A 23,096-nucleotide genomic window follows, 5' to 3' on the forward strand; every position below is an offset into this window, starting at 1 on the left:
TATCCGTGTCCTTTGGCAATAATATTTTGTAATTTGTATTTTGTATGTATTTGAAAAATGTGACAGATTATCAAATATTGAATGCTGAATCCGCTACCAAGTACATTCAAGGCCAAATATTTTTTTTTTGAAATTATAAGTTATGTGCACCCACTCAAGATGACTGTGACAACATTACATGGCTTGTCTAATGATATGTGGAAAGTTTTAAGGTATTACTTTTAGCGAGAAGCATGATGTATGTATTTGTAAGTCCTATAAAAATTTCCGAATTTCAGATGGGAAATTTTTTCCGTACAAAACATTCGAAATTTGTTTTGTTGATTGATACAAAATATTGGATACGTATTTTTTTGGTTTGAAAGCGGGACTGATTATTTGTTTTAAGCTTTACTATTAACAACGAAAAAAATGTTAATAAACGTTCGGTTGCACCGAAGCTAGAATATCCTTCTCACATAAACAAGTTTCTATACATGAACTTGATTTTTGTCAGTCAGCTTGTTTGGTAGTGAACAACAATCCTGAAATAATTTAGAGAAATAAGGCCGAGTTGTCAGTCTTTGACTGGATAAAAATCCGTGTCCATTTATCGCTTTTGAGTGTTTTGGATATTAACATTATTATTAACAAAAATGTGACTGCAATTTCTTTAAAAATATAGATAGAATTTATTTTTAGTTGATACTGAAAACATTAACCCAGCTATTATAGAATATGTATGCTTGTATACATTTCATTATAATTAGTTCTCCAGCTTCATTAGTCCAAAACTAAGCCACCGCAAGATAACAGCAAGTAAAGGACGTGTATGCAACTATAATTTACATTCACATTTATGTTTTGAAGGCTTACTCGGCACTATACTTGCTTATTCTTGTAATACTCATATTCACAAACTATTAAAAGTAAATTATAACGAAACTAGTTATAATACTTTTTTTTATGTAATTGCCATCTGACATATAACGAAACTACATTAATATCAGCGGTTTGCGGTGCGCCCTTCTGATGATACCGTTACGTAACGCTAATTGCTCCATTTTCATTGCCGGAAGCGTTTGTATTAACATTAAGAAGGGCTGTATTGTCTGCAGCCAACACTGGCAGCGTCTTCGTCGTTACTATTGTTGTACCTGACATAGTCGTCGATGTCGCTACTGTTGTCTCTGAGGCATGGCATTTTAGCGCTGTCATATTTCCGACGCTCTCTGTACATGCCTTATCCTCAGCAGTAGTTTCAATTGCTTCAATTATTGTTGTTGAAGCTGCTTCGTTAGCTATAACATCGCTTGTAGTATTACGTTGCATACTGTTATTGGGTTTCACAACAGCAGCACTCAACACATTGGGTATGTGAACATTTGCTGCAGCCGCCGCCGCTGCCACGGAAGCCAAGTGATGACTAAATTGCTGAAAATGTTGGTTGAACAATGGTGGATCTGCATGCGAATGGCGGTGGGATGCATGATGGTGTGTTGGTGGCGTTGGCGGCCCAGTAGTCGTATGCAAATGGAATTGCTGCTGGTAATGTTGCTGTACTGGCGGTAATAAACACGTCGTTGCTAACTGCTGTTGTTGAGACGATGAGGCGGTTGAGGATATCCGTAAGGCTAGTTGTTTTGGCAGTTGTTGATTGTTATGATTATATTTCTTTGTTGCGATCCCGTTAGTATTGCTACTAGATGCAGTTGATATATTATCAAAACATGATGAATTGCTGTTGTTGTCAGCCGTTACAATGATATTCTTAAAATTATTGTGAGTAGTTGTCACAATATTTTTATTGGTATTGCTTGTACTTTCACTGCATTTCGTCAGCTGATTAATGCTGAGCGGGTTGTTGATATCATGTGGATTAGCGCCTATAGGGTTTCGTTGAGCAGGAGCAACTGCCTTTTCGAAAGTATCGCCAACAGGTGAAGACGGCGCAGATGAAGCGGACGATGAAATGCTAGATTTTGCCACCGCGGCTGGTAAAGGTTTGACTGTGACGCTGACTAACTGTGTCGACGTAACTGCCATTGAATTATTTTCACAAGCACTGTTATTGCCGGTGCTATTGGTAAAAGACGGATCGCTATTGTTATTGAAGGAAATAAAACCATTTAAGTCGTCATTAGCTCTATTGCCCACGGTGTTGGTGGTTGCAGTGTTGGGTGCAGTGCTGGATGATAACTTATTGCCATTTGAGAGAATATGTTCTATGGAAACTATAGCTCCTGCGCTTGATTCTAGGCCGCTTGGTGGAAAGCAATTGTTATTCAGCAATAGCCCGGGAGGACTAGTATTCAAAAGTGAACGCATAGTGCGTTCTGTGAAGGCGGGCGTGGTTGTCACACCAGACGCTGATGATGAGGTATTTATTAGAGTGTTGCTGCTGTTAATACATATGCTACTGGAGCTCTTATTTGACAGAGATGGAGATATAATTGTGCTCCTCCCGACGCCAATGCTACCACTACAGATAAACGATCTTCCGGCATTCTCGTAAATACCGTTGTGTGAGGATGTAGTGTGTGGATGCGGTTGATGTTGCTGCAGAAGGTGCTGATGATGACTTAAATGAATTTGATGTTGGCTCGACTGTTGCATACGAATTTGTTGAGCTGCTGAATCGATACCGCTGTTCGGTTGTTGTAGTTGCTGCTGACTTTGAACATTCTGATCTTGTTGACTGTCAGCAAGTCCAAATGGCAGACCGACCGTTGAGGGCGTTGCAGGACTAGGGAGCAGATTTAATGGACTAGCCATACTGGTAGACGGGCTCTGAAGACTAGATAAACCGCTTTGGCAGCCCGGACTAGATAGGGAATGATTCAGCGATTCGGTATCATCGTCAGGTGTTTTGTGGTTGTCATTAATACTGCCTGAACTACCCAGATTATCATCACTAGCATTGTCATCCAGATCATCCAAATCCTGAAAGCTATCATCTTTGGTGCCACTGATACCGGCACTACCTCTCAATCCTTCCATATAGCGTATGCATTTCTTTTTACGTCTGAGCATTAGAATGAAAATGATACATATAAGCCCATAAAGAAAGAGAAAAAGTAAATAATTAATAATTGGAAGTTATTAGAGACACACATACCAATGCAAATTTACATATTAACTAAACTTTTACTTTTGGAATTATTTTCTTAATCTTCCAGCTGTTTTATGGCTTCTTATTTAGATTTAAATGTTTCATATGTAATATTTACTTTGCAAAGGTTTGTGCTTTTAATGAGGACTAGTTGTAAAACGTATGCATAATTATAAATGTATACACACATATACATACATACATTTGTATATTATTGATATTTAAAAAGTAAAATATGCGTAAAAATAATTAATAAAACGAAATCTTTTAAGGCAATATTCTGTCTAAAGCCACAAATTCAAAAAAGCGCCAAATACGCGTGCATCATGCGACATTTATAACGGTGTATATTTAAAACCAATCAATTCTCATAGAATGTTATGAATTACTTTAAAATCAATAAAATAAAAAGCCAAAATTCCCCAAATAATATTTTTAAAAAGCTTAAAATTGCGAAGCGAGTTTAAAGCAACACTGCATAGCGAACTTCGAATCAGTCGTTCCAGCTGTCGGAAATTTTGAATTTCAACGATAATGTAAAAAATACCATTAATTTATGAAACACATATTTATGAAACACATATTTATTAACATACGAAATTGTCATTTAAGAAACAGAAAATACTAAATGCACCATGTATACCTGTAAGTCTATAGTCAACCAGCGTTGGATTGATTTTTAACTATTTTTAATATTAATCGTTAAAGACACTGTACTAGACTATCTATCCAAAGCGAGAAAGTATCAATATTTTAGTATGATTAATGTTACCAACTTCTTGTTGGGTTAAACTAGGTTATCGTAATATGGACCTCACTTAGACAGCTTTCAACACCATTGTGATATTAAAACTTTATCATAGCTTCAACTTCATTGTGGTAGAAGTTTGTTAATGGAGGAGAAAGTGCGTACGTGTCTTTTTACATTTAAGAAGATGTAGCTTCTTGGGTATTTGATCGTTAATATATTGTCTTCCACAATAATTAAATTGATTGTATTACAAGTTGTTATAAAATCATGTCATCAGTAGCGCATGAATTTTCTAACCTCAATTTTGCTTCAATAAAGAGTCTTCAATGTACTCTGCTCAATCGAACTGTAATCAGAGAACCTAACAATTATAATATAGCACTCAACATCGTCGAATGCAGAAGGAAGTTTGTTTGACAATCTGAATTTGTTTATTAATTTAACCACCAGAAAAAGAGTGGTAAAAAATAAATGGAAAAGGTCTTAAAACTTAAGATATTATGTTTTAGGTGCTATTATATTATCCAACACGTTGAAGTTAGCGCTACAAATATACATATGAACTACGATTTGAAACCTGCATATTTATTTTCCTAAAGTCATAATATATTCCCGGCTTATACCGCAAATAGAACATAAAGATCCACATAACTCTCTTAAAAAGTAAAGGCCATGGTTTTGGGAAATTTTAACTTTTTGCCTTAAAAACAAGTTATGTTTTTTTAACAAAGTCTGTGGATTAGTAGAGAAAATGTGCAGAAACAATGAGAATTAAAAACAAAAATATATATTTACGTACAAAATATTGATAATGTAAAATAATACCAGCTTTGTTTTTTTTATTATAAAAAAATATATAAAATTTGTTGTAATGACCTCGGACTGATTAGAGGTAAGGACGCTGGTAGTACCAATTTCCTGGCGTAGGGGGTACTCGGACAAGCTTTTAGCAAAGATATGTGAAAGTAGTCAAGCCACTTAGCTCAATCATGCATAATTTTTGGTAGGCGCATTGAAACGCAGGAAGAATGAATACTTGCAGATTTTTACTTCATACACATATGGTATACGTAAGTATTATATTTAGGGATACTCCTCTAAAATGTATACATTGTAGCATAACAATCCTTGTGGGCCGTTTGAAATATAATCAGTGATTGGTTTTACAATTATATGCGTAAAGTAATCGACAATAAAGTATTAGTAATCATGCAATTGTTCCAAATTCAACACAGCACTTATAATAACAAAAATTCTTAAATTTATAACATACCAAAAGTGCATAAGTTTTTCATTTTAAAACAACATCCAAACAACAATTGCGTGTATATTGAAAGAAAAAATGACAAAATTAATGCATAAAATAATTTCTGTCCTTTTGATGAGATAAATAATCCATACTTTATGTGTACATAACTACATGTATTGGAAAGCATTGCGCCAACGCGAAGTTTTCTTGTATTTTCGTTCTTTTGTAAACACCGTAAAATATACTAAATTCCACTACTAAAAGTATGTTTAAGTAAATAACATTTTAAATATTATTAAAAAATAAAAATATATTAACAACATACAACAATATAAATATATTTGTTAACATCAAAGGAACTACGTAGTCATAGGTTTTATTGTATTCTCAGAACAAAATATTTTTAATAAATACATATGATCATATTATAGATGTAGATACCTGATTACCCTATGGGCTAGTGACATACCTATGTATGATATCTATTTAGTCATAAAATGTTATTTTCTCAGGTGATTTTGATCTGCAAAGATCAAATAGGAAGACTAAGGAATAATAACAAAGATCTACGAAAACATTTTTTTGGAGCCTTTAATTATTTTTTATAATATAATTTTGTTAATTAGCCCACAAAATGTCGCGCGAAACTGTTAAAATCTTGAAGCTAGATTCAGGTTTCGTATCGATCGATAATAGTGAATGTCATAATTATAATGAATTATTACTTTATATTTTTTTCTATTTAGTAATATCGATACGCCGTCGTTAAGAAAGTATTGTGTAAATAGTCCAAAAAATTTTATTGCATTTGTCGTGAATATGTAAGTAAAAAAGTTGGAAACCACTAACAGATTCAGTATCGAAGCTATAATACGATTCACAAATAAAAAAGTTTCCAAACAAGGGTTTTATTTTGATCGGTCTGTTTGCATGGCAGCTATAATCTATAGTGGGCCGATATTCTTCCGACCAAGCTTCTTTATGAGAACAGGACGGGTGCAAAATTTCAGAGCCAAATCTCAAAAGATGAAGGACTAGTTCGTATATATACAGAGTTGCGGACAGACAGACCAACATAGCAGAGTTAGTTCAAAACATTTTAATTAGCTTTAAATAGAAAAGTAAACTACCACATTTTTCATTGTCTGGAGCTCGAGGAGAGTATAGCTGTACTCAGATCCTTGTGATGTTCTGTAGAGATCGATTGAAGTGAGTCTAGAATGGTCTTTAATTTAAAGATACCTGTAATCTTTAAAATAATGTATATGCATTAAATGTTTTGATTGAAATGGATTTAAAATTTTTTACACTTGCTAAAAATCGAAAAATATTAGGGTACCGAATTCACTTGTAATCAGTTTACAATCAAAATAATAATAGAAATGTGTAATCACTGCTTGATAATTTTCGCTCCTGACTAATTTAGGAGTTACACTAATTTTATTATAAAAAAATAAACATCAAGATTCATAGAAAATACTTATTAACTGCTGTTTCAATATCAGTTATGATATTTATACTAGTATCAATTTCGTGAGCAATTAAAATCAAAAGTTTAGAAATTCTATACATTAACTTTCCACTACGTTATATATAAAAGTAGGTTTGTATATGATGAGAATCTTATCTAGTTAGATAAAAAATGGCAAATAAATAAAGGGCTACCAGCAACATAGGCGCGTCTAGCGACGAAAACAAATTTATATTTGGAGGGAACTTAATCGAACAACCTATACGAATTGTTCAAAAAACAGGCAACACTTGTGGTGCAACTCTGCGCTGGCATGTCCTCTGACCCATGCATGGTGGTGAAAAAAGTATTAGTAATACCTTACTTCTGTTTTGTATGATTAATTAGTTTTTAATTTTGAGAATAATTTCCCCTTTGAGCCATCGAGAATAGTAAAACTGGCCTAAATACACAAAATAAATCTTCGTAGCATTGGAGATGCCACTTTAATGATAGCTTTTTTGTTACTTTTACACGACAAGGGAGCAGGGCGCAGAGAAAGTGAACAGAAAAATAGCTAATATTACAGGGCATCTCGACAGACAACTTACATTGCTAACAATCTGTCAAATACATACATTGCCATTGAGGCTCTCTCGTGTGTGCATTTGATATCATGAAATTATAATCATTCATGGGTATGTAGGTTCGAGCTGATATAGTTCATGCTTTGAGCTTTTGAATCCTTTCAAAATTTAATGAGAATAAGAAAATTTATATGGAAAATTAAAAAAAGAAGTGTCCTTTTTTCTTCTTCAAATAAAAATTTAATATTTTAAAACTAAAATAATTGTTGCATAATATTTACTTACTAATTAATTAATAAATTTAATATATGAAATTATATTTATGTATGCTAACAAATACCTTTATATTTTAATGATTGAAATAATATATTTTAAACAATTAGGTATCTAAAATTGCCGGTCGAAATGCTCCTTTAATTAAAAGCTGATCTCCTTTGCAGGTATGGATAATAATTTACCCGCTTTATGGTATATTGTTTTGGTCGATGTATTTTTAGCCCTTAGTTGATGAAAAATTTTGTTTTAATATTCAAATTTCATATATCAAGTGTGTTCAAATTAGTAGACACAATATCATTATATACAAATGCATAAATAATATATATTTTAATATACTATACATATTATATGAAAATGTGAAGTTGAAAAGTAATGCCATTTAAAACACTTGTATTTCTATAGCCCGTTATTAAAGTTGAAAGTACAATATCTCATACATATGTTATCGCCAGGGCACTTCATGCAATTAAATAATTCACTCATAAGTGATAACAAAAATATACATATATACGAGGATGAAATGTACAGCTGTAATTTTTTTAAATACGTACAATTGTAGTGAAGTTGAACATAAACAAAACACAAATAACATAATAAACATGCCTTCCGACGGTCATTATAATGAGGGCCAAAAAAGCACATGGTACTATTATCAACAATAGCACAACTTTGAACTCCCCATATATGTATGTATTACATTAAGGTGTCCGTTATTTCGTTAGTTGATAATTTCTGCACACGCAGAATTACTGTGAAAGGTGAATTTTGTCCATTTCATCTCCTTCAAAGAAATCCCCTCCCGCTGAAACAGTTATGCCAAAGATAATTACCGCTTCGAAAAACACGCGAAGTAAAAACTAAAAATTCTCCTTTCAATTTGATCACAGCAGTATTCATTTATATTGCTCATACGACATCTTGGGCTTTATGAATACATTTAACGCATAACTTTATTATTATTATTATATTATCATTATATTTTAAGTTTTAGTTATATTTGCTTAAAAGACAAAAAAATGTTGTAAAATGTATGGTAATAGTAAAAATTATACTGCATTCAAAGAGCTTAGATCCTTATGTGTAGGCCAAATGCGTTTTAAATAAAATCAACTTTGGAAATAACGGTCACCTTAATGCTCATATGCATGTACATTAGTACATACTCATAAGTATTGCTAGATATTCAGTCGATACATATATTGTAAAATTTAAAAAATTAAATTAATATTCTTTGTATTTCTAGCGGTACTTAGGCTAACTAAGGTTTATAAACATTTCCATTTAAATGTTTACAAAAACGCAATTCAACAGAAACGCAAACGTAAATAAAAACAATAAAAACTGCAAATATTAGCGAGAAAGCGTGATACAAGGGAACAAAGGACACAATATTGAAAAACATATATGCTCACAAACGGAACGAAGCATTTATAAAAAGTTTACTCATACGGGCATTAAAGTGGTTCGGTAGACATGGCTGTTGTTATGTTTGTAGTTGTTGAGTGATGTATGGATGTATATAAAATAAAGTTGTTGTCCACGTGGGTTCTACTCGTGGAATATGATATCCTTACAAAGATATCAGTATGCAACTTTAAAAGTGTCTCGCTGGTCTAGCTATGAGCAACTGTTGCGTTTTCGCTGTTGGTTATTTCTGTTTTCATTCATATTCCGTAGCCCTTTTTTATATTTCTCTTTGAACTTTAGCTAATTCAATAAGCATTGCCTTGAAAAAATAAGTGATTATTGTGTGCGCTTACTTTTGCATTGTGCCACTTTTTGTTCGTAAACAGCTGTTTATTAGGCTCATCTAGCTTAATCAATTTGTTGTACTATGGTATATTTTATGTTTTAAACTATTTAACTATATACAAATGTATATAATATCTCAAGTAAATAATGTCACAACTATCCACTGCTGCCGTTATGCATTGTTTATCCAAATCCTTATACATACATATGTATGTAATATACATTAACAATATTTGACACCGCTACAAATACACTTCGTGATTCCAATATTAGCAATGGGTGCATATGCATATGGCTTATATAAGTGTGAATGTATATACTATGTTTAACTAAGGATTGAGTTCTTTCAATCGTCTCTCTTTAACTCAGCAAACGCTAAATCATTCAGCATCATCTAAATTAGTTGTACTTATAAGTTCACATAAGTTGGCGGCGCCTGTGGTGACAGTTGCTGTTGTCCACTGTTTCCAGCCCCACTACTACCATTAGTACTTGTAGCTGTTGTAGCCGCTGACATTATATTGTTGATAGCGGATGAAGGTTGTAGCATGTTTGCGGGATTCGTGTTGTTATTATTTGTTTGGGAGGCTTGATTGTTATTAACTTGACCAGCAGCTGCTGCAGCTGCAGCAACGGCAGCTTGATTCAGTAGTTGGGCAGCGGCAGCATTTATAGAACCATGCCCACTCGCAGCAATAATACCACCACTCGCGTTAACTCCTCCGCCACTAGGAGACGCTATTAAATTGCTGTTTCCACTGCTACTGCCATTGCCGCAAGAAGTTACTGCTGAATTGAGCATTTGCAGATGATTTGATGAGGACGTCGAAGAGGACGACGATGAGGAGGAATTGGGCATAATAATTGTACTTCCAATACTAGAGACGACTGGTGTCAATATGCCGGTAGTAAGTCCGAGGTTACCAATACTTACGCCACTTACTCCAACACCTTTGGCGGGATTTGACATTGTGCTTAAATTGGGGCTACCGATATATTCATAGAAAGATATCAGGATGCATTTATGTTTTTATGGTTGCGTTTATTTTCGATAAAAATTATTTTGTTATTATCATCATTAGTTTAATTATTGCAATTATCCAAAATAATTTCGTGTTGTGCAAGCGTAAGGAAACAAAGAAGAAAAGATTGGATTTATCTAGTAAAATGTTTCTATATTCTATTAAAATAACGAATATGAGTACATAAAGATAATATACTATATGCATATGAAATACGAATTTGAAAAAACCAACTTAGACATAGAAACACATTCATTCACACCCGTATCAGTTAGTAATAATAGTGATGGTATATGCATTCAATATGAAATAAAAAAAAGACGACGCAGAAGAAACATTCTTTAAATATGTACGACGGCAAAGGAAACACACCGTCGCACATAGGAGCATTTTCCTTCAAAAACCGGACAAAAGTGGGAATTACAAACTCCATCGATGCTGCTCAAGGTTTATTATTTTTAGTACCTTAGTAACCGTACTACAATAAACCGATTACATTATTCACCTTTAGTCCGCTATATTTCCACACAATTAATCGGAACCTCGACTTCGTTCAGTACGCACGTCCTTATTTGCGATACTCTCTATTGTTCTCGAAATTGTAAGTTGTTTTTGTGTTGCGTGAAGGATTGGGAAGGATCTCTCCCAGCCGTTATTATCATATTGATATCATCGGCCTCAACACCCGCGGCGTTAGTTCTGCTTTCTCCAGACTGGACAAGGAAGCAAAGCAAATAGATCTCTCAGTGAACGAGGGCAAGACTAAATATCTCCTGTCATCAAACAAACAGTTGTCGCACTTACGACTTGGCCCTCACGTCATTGTTGAAAGTCTATCTTGGAACCAATATAAAAACCACCAACAATTTCAGCCTCGAAAACCAACGCAGAAAAATTTTGCCAACAGGTGCTACTTCGGACTGAGTACGCAATTGAGAAGTAATGTCCTCTCTCGACGAACAAACGCCAAACTCTATGAATCACTCATTGTTCCCGTCCTAATATATAGTGCAGAGGCATGGACGATGACAAGGTCTGATGAGTCGATGTTGCGAGTTTTCGAGAGAAAATTTCTGCGAAAGATTTATGGTTCTATGAGCGTTGGCTGCGGCGAATATCGCATTCGATGGAATGTTGAGTTGTATGAGATATACGACGACGTTAACTATGTCAACGTATTAAAAGACAGCGACTTTGCTGGCTAGGTCATGTTGTTCGAATGGACGAAAACGCTCCAGCTCTGAAAGAATTCGACGCAGTACCCGCCAGGGGAAGAAGAGGAAGAGAAAGGCGTCCACTCTGTTGGAAGGACCAAGTGGAGAAGGACCTGGCTTCGGTTGGAATATACAATTGGCACCACGTAGCGAAAAGAAGAAACGACTGACGCGCTGTTGTTAACTAAGCCATGATCGCGTAAGCGGTGTCTACGCCAATAAAGAAAGAGAAGTGAATTTTATAAAATATTTTTTATTGATTCATCAAAAAAACTAAATTTTTTTTTAATTTTTTTAGAAATTAGTGTTTCTGTTATAGTGTCGGCGGAGGTCGAGCTAAAAGATATTTTTTTTTGTTTACTAAACTACAAGGTTTCTATTTAATATATACGCTTAACATGTTCCCCATCTTTCACCCCCTTTAAAAAAAGCGCGTTGAATTAGGTTAGCCACTTGCATAAAACTGCTTTATTTATTTTTTTTAATTAAATACTGAAAACCTGCTAAATCATTCTAGACGGGTTTATATATATATAAGAGGGCTCTATCGGAGCCGGTGTGAAAATTGCACAATACGCAAGGCACCGCCCACTTTTTGGTGAAATTCCATTTCTCGGGACCCGACAAACCGATTTCAACTAAATTTAGTATGTGACATTCTTTTAATATTTTTATGTCACAGGGTGAAAATGAGTGACATCGGACTACAATCACAACTACTTCCCATATAACACATTTTAAAATTCAATTTGATTTTTTTAATTTTCCAATACACAAATTAAGAAGTAATGGATAAAACGGAATAAAATTTTGCGGTCATAACTCCCTTAAAGTATGTCACCTTTTGACCAAAACTTGACCAAATCCAACCCATAGGTACCAAAAAAGGTGGACCCCTGTATCTATAGTTGACATTTGATGGAAAATATTGGTCTTTATGTGAGATATGCAAACAGAAATTCCGACAGAATCCTTTTCTGACGATAGTAATTCTTTGCATCAGAAATGGGTTGAATCACGTGGGAAGTAGTACCTAATGTAAAGACTTTCGAACTTATAGGTGACTTTATACTAGATATATCCGCCAATATTTGGGCAAACCCAATGAAAATTGCAGAACATGTTTTATTCATAACAGTGTATTTTTGCGCCTAAAATAAATTCATTGTGCGAAAACTTGACCCTGTCCCCATATAACTATTACCAAGATTTTCAAACATCCATTTGACCTAGCTCCATATGATTGGTGATTATACATAAGGTACCTTAATGAGACCCAGGGAGCATTTTGGAGTATGTGGCATAGTAGTAGTATAGGAGTTGAGCAAAAATAGATAAAATCTGGCCGATACTACCCCTACTCAAATATATTCAATGTAAAATGTTCGGTTGCACCCCAAATTATTACTTGCTTACTCGTTTTATTTTAATATATTGCATTATTATATTCAATCATGATTTTTTATTCATTTTCATTCATAAAATCACTTTAAATAATTTTGTCCGGTTTTTGGGACCAAATGCTCTTATGTGCACCCTCGAAGACCTGGTAGGTCTTATAAACGGGAAAAATTTAATTGGTGTCATTGTGGAGAGCGAAAAAAATGGGGTATTATCCAGAGATACGCAGCAATTTTGGTACGCCGATAAGAGCGGGACCAGAAGGAGATGCGCAGATGTAGAGTAAATTTCTCAATGAGAAAAATGGAACGCCACTGTGAAGTAAAGCAAACCAGGGCGGGCGACAGTTCCAGTTATTTTAGTGAGCTGGAAGTGGTATTTAAAGCCCTTTCCCCCTTTCCTTTAAAAAAGATTAATGAAATTATTTTGACTAAAGGATTTGTATATAATATTATTACACATAAGATAATAATCAAAATCAAAGTCAAGCATTTGTGCTAAATCGCTTTAAAGCACTAAATGGTTTCATAGTTAGTTCGAAGACTAAAGTAAAGTAAAGTTCGAAGTAACATAAAGTGGTGATGTACAAAGTAAATTTAAAACCACCGGTATTTAAAATAGCAGACGCTACGCAATTGTTTAATAAAATATGTATATATACAGGGTTTGCCTGGAATGTAAGAGGACTGAGTCGATTTAAAAAATTTTATTGAACCAATAGTTATAATTCTTAAAATACTTAGGCTTCTTCAGCCTTCGGAATAACCTTGAGAGCCGACATGCATGCTGCTTGGATCCAATCTGTCTGCTCAAAATGCCTCTTTATCTTGGGATCATACTCTAAGGTCCATGTCCCGTCACTTGTGATTACGTTATTTAAAAAATCGGGGTCACTTTCACATGTTCAAGTAGAAAACTTGAACTGGCACAGTATAACTCGAAGCAATTTCTGGTCGTTAGTGAGCACTTTTGGGACCATCTTCGCGGACACCTTGCGAATGGTCAAGCAACATCTGGGTAAGCCTGCTATAGGCATAAAACGTCTCTTTCCAAAAATTTACCGAGTTTCACACAGAATTTAATCCGTACTCGGCTTGCACCACTCACAGAAACAAATGACGAGAAAATTTTTGTTTTGATTCTCCACATGCTTGGAGACAACTGACCAGCCGCTCGTTTGTTAGCTACGAACGCCGTCTGCCGAATCCAGTCGGTGCGCGCACGCTCCGGAGTACAGTCGCGGCGGAAGAAAACCAGTCCTATTACTTTCCGGATAAACCCTGTATAATACATTTTAGCCACTAGCCGTCTTTTTATTAATATCTATTTCTACCATACCTTAATATAATGTAAAGAAAGGCTCAAATCAGACAACTACTCAAAACCTACAGCATTTTACAGTTTTGAGATATCAATCCTTCATCACTTCTTTTTCTCAACGAAAAGCGAGGTAAATTTTTAGCAACAAAGGGTTAATCTGCAAAGAAATTCACACCGAACCACTATAGCATATTGCTTCCATACAAACTGACCGACCAAAATTAATTTTTTTTATATGAACTCTTTATTTATGAAGATTTCAGCGTAACCAAGGTTATATGTTTGAAATGTGAATTGTTTAAAAAATAAATTACGTACGAGCAATTTATAATTGGTTTCCTACTATTTTCACTTTCGAATATACATACGAGTATATACATAAATCATTTGGCTCTTACTTCATAAAAATGAAAATGTACGTTTATACGGCATAGCTGGTTTAAATGTATTGAATATTTAAAAAAAAAATATACATATATGTATATCTTATTTTTATACTCTCGCAACAAAGTAGTTTTGTTCACATAACGGTTGTTTGTAAGTCCTAAAACTAAAAGAGCCAGATATAGGGTTATATATACCAAATCCGGATGTCTGTTTGTAACTTGAGTAAAAATTGAGATATCATGATGAAGCTTGGTACACGTATTTCTTGGCTTCATAAGAAGGTTAAGTTCGAAGATGGGCAAAATCGGCTCACTGCCACGCCCACAAAATGGCGGAAACCGAAAACCTATAAAGTGTCATAAGTAAGCCATAAATAAAGATATTAAAATGAAATTTGGCACAAAGGATCGCATTAGGGAGGGGCATTTTTGGACGTAAGTTTTTTGGAAAAGTGGGCGTGACCCCGCCCCTACTAACTTTTTTTATACATATCTCGAAAACTACTATAGCTATGTCAACCAAACTGTAAACGGTCGTTTCTTTTAGGCATTTCCATACACAGTTCAAAAATGGAAGAAGTCGGATAATAACCACACCCACCTCCCATACAAAGGTTATGTTGAAAATCACGAAAGGTGCGTTAACCGACTAACAAAAAACGTCAGAAACACTAAATTTTACGGAAGAAATGTCAGAGGGAAGCTGCATTCAGGCTTTTTTTTTAAATTGAAAGTGAGCGTGGCGTCGCCCACATATGGACCAAAAACCATATCTCAGGAAGCACCCGACCGATTTCAATGAAATCCGGTATATAATATTTTCTTAACACCCTGATGACATGTATCAAATATGGGTGAAATCGGTTCACAACCACGCTCGATTATCACTTTATCATGCGAGAGTATAAAATGTTCGGTGACACCCGAACTTAGCCCTTCCTTACTTGTTTATTAGTAACGTTCAGTATTTAATAATTGAACGAGAAATTGTTGTTTTTTATATATTTAGGGAAACATATTTTTAAAATAATTTTCATTCATATTTTTTTTTTGTGTGTGAAATATTTTGCAAAATTTCCAATATCTAATGGTATTTTACTATAAGTAAACATATATTTATAATTGCATTTATGTGTTTTTATAAGGTACACAGAAACCTCATTGCGAATAAACTGTTTTTGGAGATTTTCATTTCTACATGATATCATATGATAATACCCTTATTCTTGTTTCTTATATTATATTACAATATAAAATATTTGAGATCGTACGTAAAGTGCAATCAATTCAAATACGCCGATTTTGTCATGTAAGTTGTTGTATACCTATACCTACATAAACAATAGGTCCCTTTATAAATAGAGGATATATTTGAATATACTATATGTATAATATTTATGTTAATATACGATATATTTGATTTTTTATCTAAACCACCATACATATGTATGTATGTTTATGGAACGGACGTTTGTAATTCCGTAATAACATTTTTATAATTAATGAGACTACGTTGCATGATATAAAATATTCGTAACTCCTGAAAGCTGATATCTTGGATCGATGTAAGCTAAAAACTTTTTCGGCTTGCCCGTCAAACAATGTGTCCGCTAACGCTTATTTGGTATCTTAGAAAATTTGTCGTCATAAATACCTTGAAATATATTTATATATTATATTTCAACTAGTGTGTATAATACACATTGTTAATCAACAGCAACATACACCGTCTTCGATTTGTTATGTTCTTTAGACTGTTTATTCGATGTGTTATTTTAATTTTTTAATCATTGGAAACTTTACCKTATGTTTGTTAAACCATTATGTAGTTAAGTTCTGTTATTAATTATGTAATAAAACACTGCAACATTAATTTTGCCATTTATAGAGTTTATTGTCTGGATAAAGTGTTTGTACTTAATTGTTGTTTGTTTGTTTAACTCAAATGAAAAAAAAATATAAAATGAAGGTGTAGATGACTACATTGTGCATGATAATTGGAAGTTCTTATATTTGGTAAAATGTTAATGGTACTATGTGTGTATGTATACACATTTATATGTGTATTATTTTTTATAGTTAAACTAGATTAAAATACAGAGCGTTCGGGTGTATAAAGTGAGTTCTCTAAATATTATCCAGCAAACGCATCAGCATTCAGTTGAGGATATAAGCTCATTCAAGCTCATATGTCAAATTAATAAAAGTGAACTCAACCGTCTCAATTTCTTAAAAGTATATATGATGTAACCGCCCGCGCCTCATTGGTATTTATTTATTATTAAAACAAAATTTATTATATATCGAAAGATCTCTGCAGTATCCCAATATTAGGCTAATTCTTCACTAGTTTTCCTAGTCCCCTTCACTATTGGAAAGGGTACAAACTTGTTCAATGTAATCTACATTAGTAGCTCAGATTTGAACAATAATTTTCTTAATATTTATTAGCAACACACATTAAAATTTAGCAACAACCAGTAAGGGGGGCTATGTTCGGGTGTAACCCAACATTTTATATTCTTGCAACTTGCAAAGATCAAAGCCGGCGAAATATTTATGCATAGGTGTTTGCAAAAGTTTGTATTAAAACTACACATTGGCCGATATTCTATATGTCATGAAAAGTATTATGGAATTTCCCAAATTTTTATAATTATAATTAAGCAAAAGCATTAACAGTATTGAAATGGCTTCTTCTACGTTACGCATGCAAATGAAGGCAAAGCGTATGTACTAACGCATGAAATAAGTGGTGTATGAAGGCGAAATTGGGCGTGATACCTTTTCAAGTACTCGGTCAGTGCTCCAATACGTATGTATATTTTAGTGTATATATATTTATAGGCAAGCATTTAAGAAAAATGAAAACTTTACTGAATTGTAGAAAAATATAATATAAATTCAATGCAAGCAATTGTGTTCTATTGAGTAAGTGGGTTTGGGATTTAGAGTTCGTTGCTAAGTATTTATGTATTACATTGAAAGAGTTGTTGTTTAAATATACGTATTTATAAAATTGTGAATATATAATTTATAATATTTATATAAATTTAGCACATACATACATTTTTGTACAKGAAGTATAAGTAAGAATAATAATGATAACCAGCATTAATCATCAAACAAGTTTGCGTACCAAGAATTATAGAAGGACAAATTACAACAATTTCGTATCGTTACTTTGGCAAGATCAAAATCTTTGCATATATTTTCATTTGGTATTCTGGAAAACTTTAACGTTGCTTTATACTAATAGTAAGAACAAATGCTTATACACCATGGTTGAAATTAATATATTTTTTGTCGGTTAGAAAGATTCTCATAGGATTCGCAACTTATCTCAAACGTAAGTCCAAAAAAGAAGCCATGGGTAATACTTTCCACGAATTTAATTAAAATCGTAAGTGAAATCAGATAAAAGCTTGATTAATAACAGGATTTTGAAAATCCAGATGACTTTACTCCATATAATTGGTGATGATATGTTAGGATGTTAAGCATCTTAATTAAACCCTGCAAGGATTTAATCAGTATATGCATGTTAATGGCATGTGGTATTGGCTAAAATAGATCGATGATGGATGATTTAGTCTTCTTAGTTTCACTTTGTTTGTACAACACTCACGATTTGGTAGAACAATGAGGTTGAACCATTTCTCAACATTTCCAATATTGTCAATATCTGAAGCTGTGATCCTTGCAAAGGGAATAAAATATTTAGTTTCACCCGAACTTAGCTCTTCCATATTAGTTTCTTAATATATTCTTACATATGAGTATACTCACGAGGTTTTAATTACTTCTTCCATAACCATGCTGATACTGCTGACCGGTCGGCGTTATACTGAATATTTCGTTCAATAAGGGATAAAGCAGTGAAATTCTTTCTGATAAAATTGGGCATCAGAGATCAAATATCTTCCACTTTAGAATCAAAACCCAGACTTTTCAAGAACGAAAGTTTTTGACGAAAAGAGCGAGATCAGAACCCAAAAAATCACCAATATATCATATATTTTTTTTGATTTTATCATAAAAATTGACAAATAGCATCTTCCACTACTGATTGTGGAGCAGTTGCTGATTATTACTGACCTCATTTATGTAATGATCGATTAAACTCTTAATGAATTGAGGATTAATACGTTTTTGTCGACTCACACCAGAAAAGTAGAGAAAATTCATCTGSCCTGTATTTTTACGCTCTCCAATCTTTTTGCTACAGAGTATAACAGTTTAGTTCACYTAACAATAATTTGTAACCGCTTTAAAATATATCATCTCAACTCCAAAGGTTGTCAAAACCMTAAACTTTTAAAGAACCAGTGCCTACTACTGACTTTTTACCGAAAATGTCAGTAAATCATTGATTAATGTACTCTTTCTTTGTCACAAATGTATTAAATGAGGTCAATAATTCCCCTAGCAACATTATACCTTAGATAAATATTTTCGAGCTTCCGGTTGATTATCGGTCAATATATGAGATATCTGAATGAAACAAAGAGAGAATATTTGAAATTATATATGATTATGCCAAAATCGGACGAAAACTAGCCGCAATCCCATTTGCCTATTACAATAATTTCAAACTACCAGTTGGCTTTACACCATGTACATATATCAGTGGTATGTGCGACATCATAGCAAAATTAAGTCAACGTATAGACAGAAGACTTAATATGTGAGTTGTTTCATACAATTTTGTGGAAAGATATTATCCAGTATATTTGAACAATACCGATAGGAAAGCATTTAGTCCAGACCTTTATTCAGTCCTAATATACCCTATACTTAAGAATAAGATAATTGGCGCTAAATATGAATGAAATTGATATAGACCTCCTCGAACCCTAATATGCTTAATATTTTAAATTTCTCTCTTCTGGTTGACGTTTTTAACATCAATTAAAGATATATTGTTATATTCATCTTCTTCGGTTGAATTTATGTCACAAACATCTCCTTTCAGGTTGATTTTAATATAAATATCTGGGCTATGAACAAAATTATAGTAATGAAGGCAGTCCATTATCAAAAACACTACTCAACAAATATGAAAGAAAAACTTGCGACTGATTTGCAAAGAGGTCTGTGGGGTATATGAGGTGTCCAGATTACGAATTCRAAGTCAAAAATTTWCCTGCATATTTTCGGWAAAARKWAAAMYTTTTTTCATTTTAGTAAATGGTGGTGGCTTGACCCCAACATCCCTTGACTTCAATATAAAAAATCTTACGTATTAGGAAATTTTTATACTCTTACTAGATAGTATTATAGTTCTGTTCTTCTAACGATTGTACGTATCACCTAAATCCAATCGAGATAGATATGAGTTTATGTATAATATATAAATGATCAGAATGATGGGAAAAGTTTAAATAAGGTTGACTGTGTGCCTATCCGTCCGTCAGCCCGCACAAGTTGTAACTTGAGTAAAAACAGAGGTATCTTGAAGAAACTTGTGATTTCCTTAATACAAAAAAATTTCGAGTCCGTAAGTGGGCGTAATAGGATATCACCTAAAAAACTTAAGCTACAACAACCAAATTTGCATTGTATGAGGAAGCTTTATAAGAACCGGCGTGAAAATTGTACAATGGGCAGGGCATCGCCTACTTTTTTGTAAAATTCCATATCTCGGAACCCGATAAACCAACCATTTTAGTACGTGGCATTTTTTTAATATTCTTATGTCAAATTATGAAAGTGGACGAAATCGGGCAACAATCACGTCTACTTTTCATATGGCACAATTTTACATTCCACTTGATTCTTTCTTGATTTCTAGTACACAAATAGAGAAGAAATTAATTTGACGATATAATACTTTGCACGAATAATATCTTTAGCGTGTGGCACCTTATTCCCAAAAATTGTAGAAATCCAATAAAAGCTGTTCATGTCCTAGGCACCGAATATTTAGATCCCGGAACGTATAGTTGAATTTTGATCAGAAATGTCGGTCATTTTGAGAGATATATAATATAATTGAAATTAAGGGATAATCCTTCTCTTATAATGGTACGAGGTGTGTTTAAAAAGTATCGCGAATTTTGTGTTTTTTCAAAAATTATTTATTTATTCATGAATATCTATTTTGTCCCCTTCAAAGTAATCCCCATGAGATATTATACACTTGTGCCAACGGTATTTCCAATCTTCGAAGCACTTCAAAAAATATTTTTTTTTTTTTTATCTTCTTCAGCTCCTCCTTCGATGCCGTCTTTATCTCGTCAAGAGAAGCGTAACGTCGTCCTTTCATGTGCCTCTTCAGTTTAGGGAACAAGAAAAAGTTACAGGGGCCAGATCTGGGGAATACTGTGGCTGCGGCATCATTAGTGTGTCGTTTTGGCCAAAAAGTCGGGCACAAGCAACGATGTGTAAGCAGAGGCATTATCGTGGTGCTAAAGCCAATTTTTGTCACATATTCTCGGCCTTCTGAGAACATTTTGTAAAACCGATAAACGTTGCTTCGGTCCAAGGTAGCTTCTCCGTATGCCACAGTCAACATTCGGAGTGCATCTGCGCACTTAATTTCGTTTTTTACACAAAATTTGATACAGGTTCTTTGATCCATTTTTTTGAATAGGTAAAAATCGGAGACGATCCAAAACACGTGCAAGCAAAGCAGCTGTCAACAATTAAATGAACATTCAAAATGGCCGAGCTTGTCGGCATAAGTGAGAGACATGAGTACCAACATAACGCCACAAAAAATTCGAAATTCGAATATATGTAACGCGCGAAAATTCAAAATACTATCAGAAATACAATGCGCGTATATACCATAATTGACTGACGCGTTTGAGTATTTTTAAGTGACTGTTTTTTTTACATTTTTGGAAATAATCACCCGCTCTTCCCCCCACTAAAATGGAAAACTTGACCAAGACTTTTTATTTTAAACATTATCTTGACAATCTAGTAAGTCTCCATGACGCTCCAGTAACTGCAAATTTAGTACTCCAGGCTCCCTTACTATTATGCGCTTATTATTCTCACGTTATTATTTGTTAAAATTATGTTTGCCTAATTTACGTTACAATGTCTGTAGAAGAAAATGCTGATGCGAAAAATATATGCATATCATTCTCTCTGTAAATGGAAAAAAATTGAAAACACCATAAACAAACAAAAGTGTCAAGCGTCTACTAACAACAACCACGCTATGCTGATCAGCTGAGATGGCATCATGGCGGCAGACACTAGGATGAGGACGGTGGGAGAGAGTGAGAAACGAACAAAAGTGTCAAGCGTCTACTACACACCTCCATTTACACCTTTCAGCATCAGTACGCTTGACCTTTTGTCGACGATTTTACCTGTATCGTCCCATGGAAACTTTCAGATGATACTGTTATGATTCTGATAGAATTACCTTTAAAATTAAAAAAAAGGATATCGCGCTCGAGTATTTTAAGGTGACGTATTTTTTTTTTTTACAAATTCATCACCCCGCTATTTCTCTAAGTCACCCTCAAACTGTCACAATATTGAAATATACACTCGTCTTCATGTATTTAATTTACCATCTCTTAATCTGACGCGCTCGAGTTTCCCGAAGGATCGATTTTTTTTCTCTCATCTGACGAACTCCCCCAACGCACCCATATTAAGGGCTCATATTTGGTAGGGGTAAATAAAAAGGTGCAATGTTTTTCCCCATACAATTTCTGACACGCTTTAGTAACTTTGAAAATCCCCTCTTGGGCCCCTACTATAATAAGGGTTCATGGGTATCATAAGGGTTTATGACATATAGAATTTTTATAGCAAAGGTTAAACACAAATATGAAATTTTTATGATGTTTTAGTTTTTATCAAACTGCTTTCGCTTTTGCCACATTTGGCTTTAACATCACCGTCAAAATATGATTTAGCTTTTTGTCTTCCCCTCAAAGAAATAGCAAGGATAAGAGTTTGACTGGGTGTTGTTGTTGTGCTCATTATTCTTGCCGTTTTCGTTCTAATTTACAAATATATAGTACAAGTGCAAATTTATCTTTGCGATTTCGCGTAAATACAAAAGTAGTACATATGCTTATACGCGTATGTTTGCAAAGATAGACAGTATTCGACAGATGGACAATCAAGAAAAAACGCAAACTATAAAGATTGACGATCTTTTGATTTTCATCGGTCAGTTTAAATGGCAGCTATAAGCTTTAGTGGTCCGATGTAAATAATATATTCGGAGATTGCAGCGATGCCTTGGATAATAATGTACGACAAATTTTATGAAGACCTCTTTATAAATAAAAGAGCTTTATATACAAGAATTTTAATTTTATCGGTCAGTTGATTGGCAGCCATATATTATATTAAAATTGGCCGATATTAGCGGTTTCGACAGATAAGCACCTTCTTATTGAGAAAAGAAAAAAAATTGGATCGATATCTTAAAAACTGAGTACTAGTTCGCGTATATAGAGAGCCGGAGAGACGGGAATGTCTAATTCAACTCGGTTCGTCATGGTTATCGTTTATATCTACATATATGTATGTATATACACTTGTGCTCACACAATTAAGCCACATAAACGTTATGATGTACAAATTCATAAAAGTTGAATTTTATTGATAAATCG

At 33.8% G+C, this 23,096-nt stretch overlaps 1 protein-coding gene across 14 annotated transcripts in view; it reads right to left on the bottom strand.

Moving 5' to 3' along the window:
- Nucleotides 1-439: 439 nt before the first annotated feature.
- Nucleotides 440-23,096, bottom strand: part of LOC108969987 (putative GPI-anchored protein pfl2) — a 198,825-nt gene continuing 176,168 nt past the window's right edge. For 12 of the 14 annotated variants that reach the window (XM_018935054.1, XM_018935053.1, XM_018935058.1 and 9 more), the window contains one exon: nt 440-3,004. In XM_018935054.1, coding sequence (XP_018790599.1) covers nt 1,021-3,004 — 1,984 coding nt within the window. In that variant the 3' untranslated portion in view covers nt 440-1,020. Of the gene's footprint in view, nt 3,005-8,861; nt 10,146-23,096 lie in introns of those variants that run through there. The other 2 variants (XM_018935048.1, XM_018935047.1) reach the window with 1 other exon arrangement.

The sequence above is a fragment of the Bactrocera latifrons genome, unplaced genomic scaffold, assembly GCF_001853355.1.
Source record: "Bactrocera latifrons isolate USDA-ARS-PBARC rearing strain unplaced genomic scaffold, ASM185335v1 scaffold_274, whole genome shotgun sequence".
Taxonomy (NCBI): domain Eukaryota; kingdom Metazoa; phylum Arthropoda; class Insecta; order Diptera; family Tephritidae; genus Bactrocera; species Bactrocera latifrons.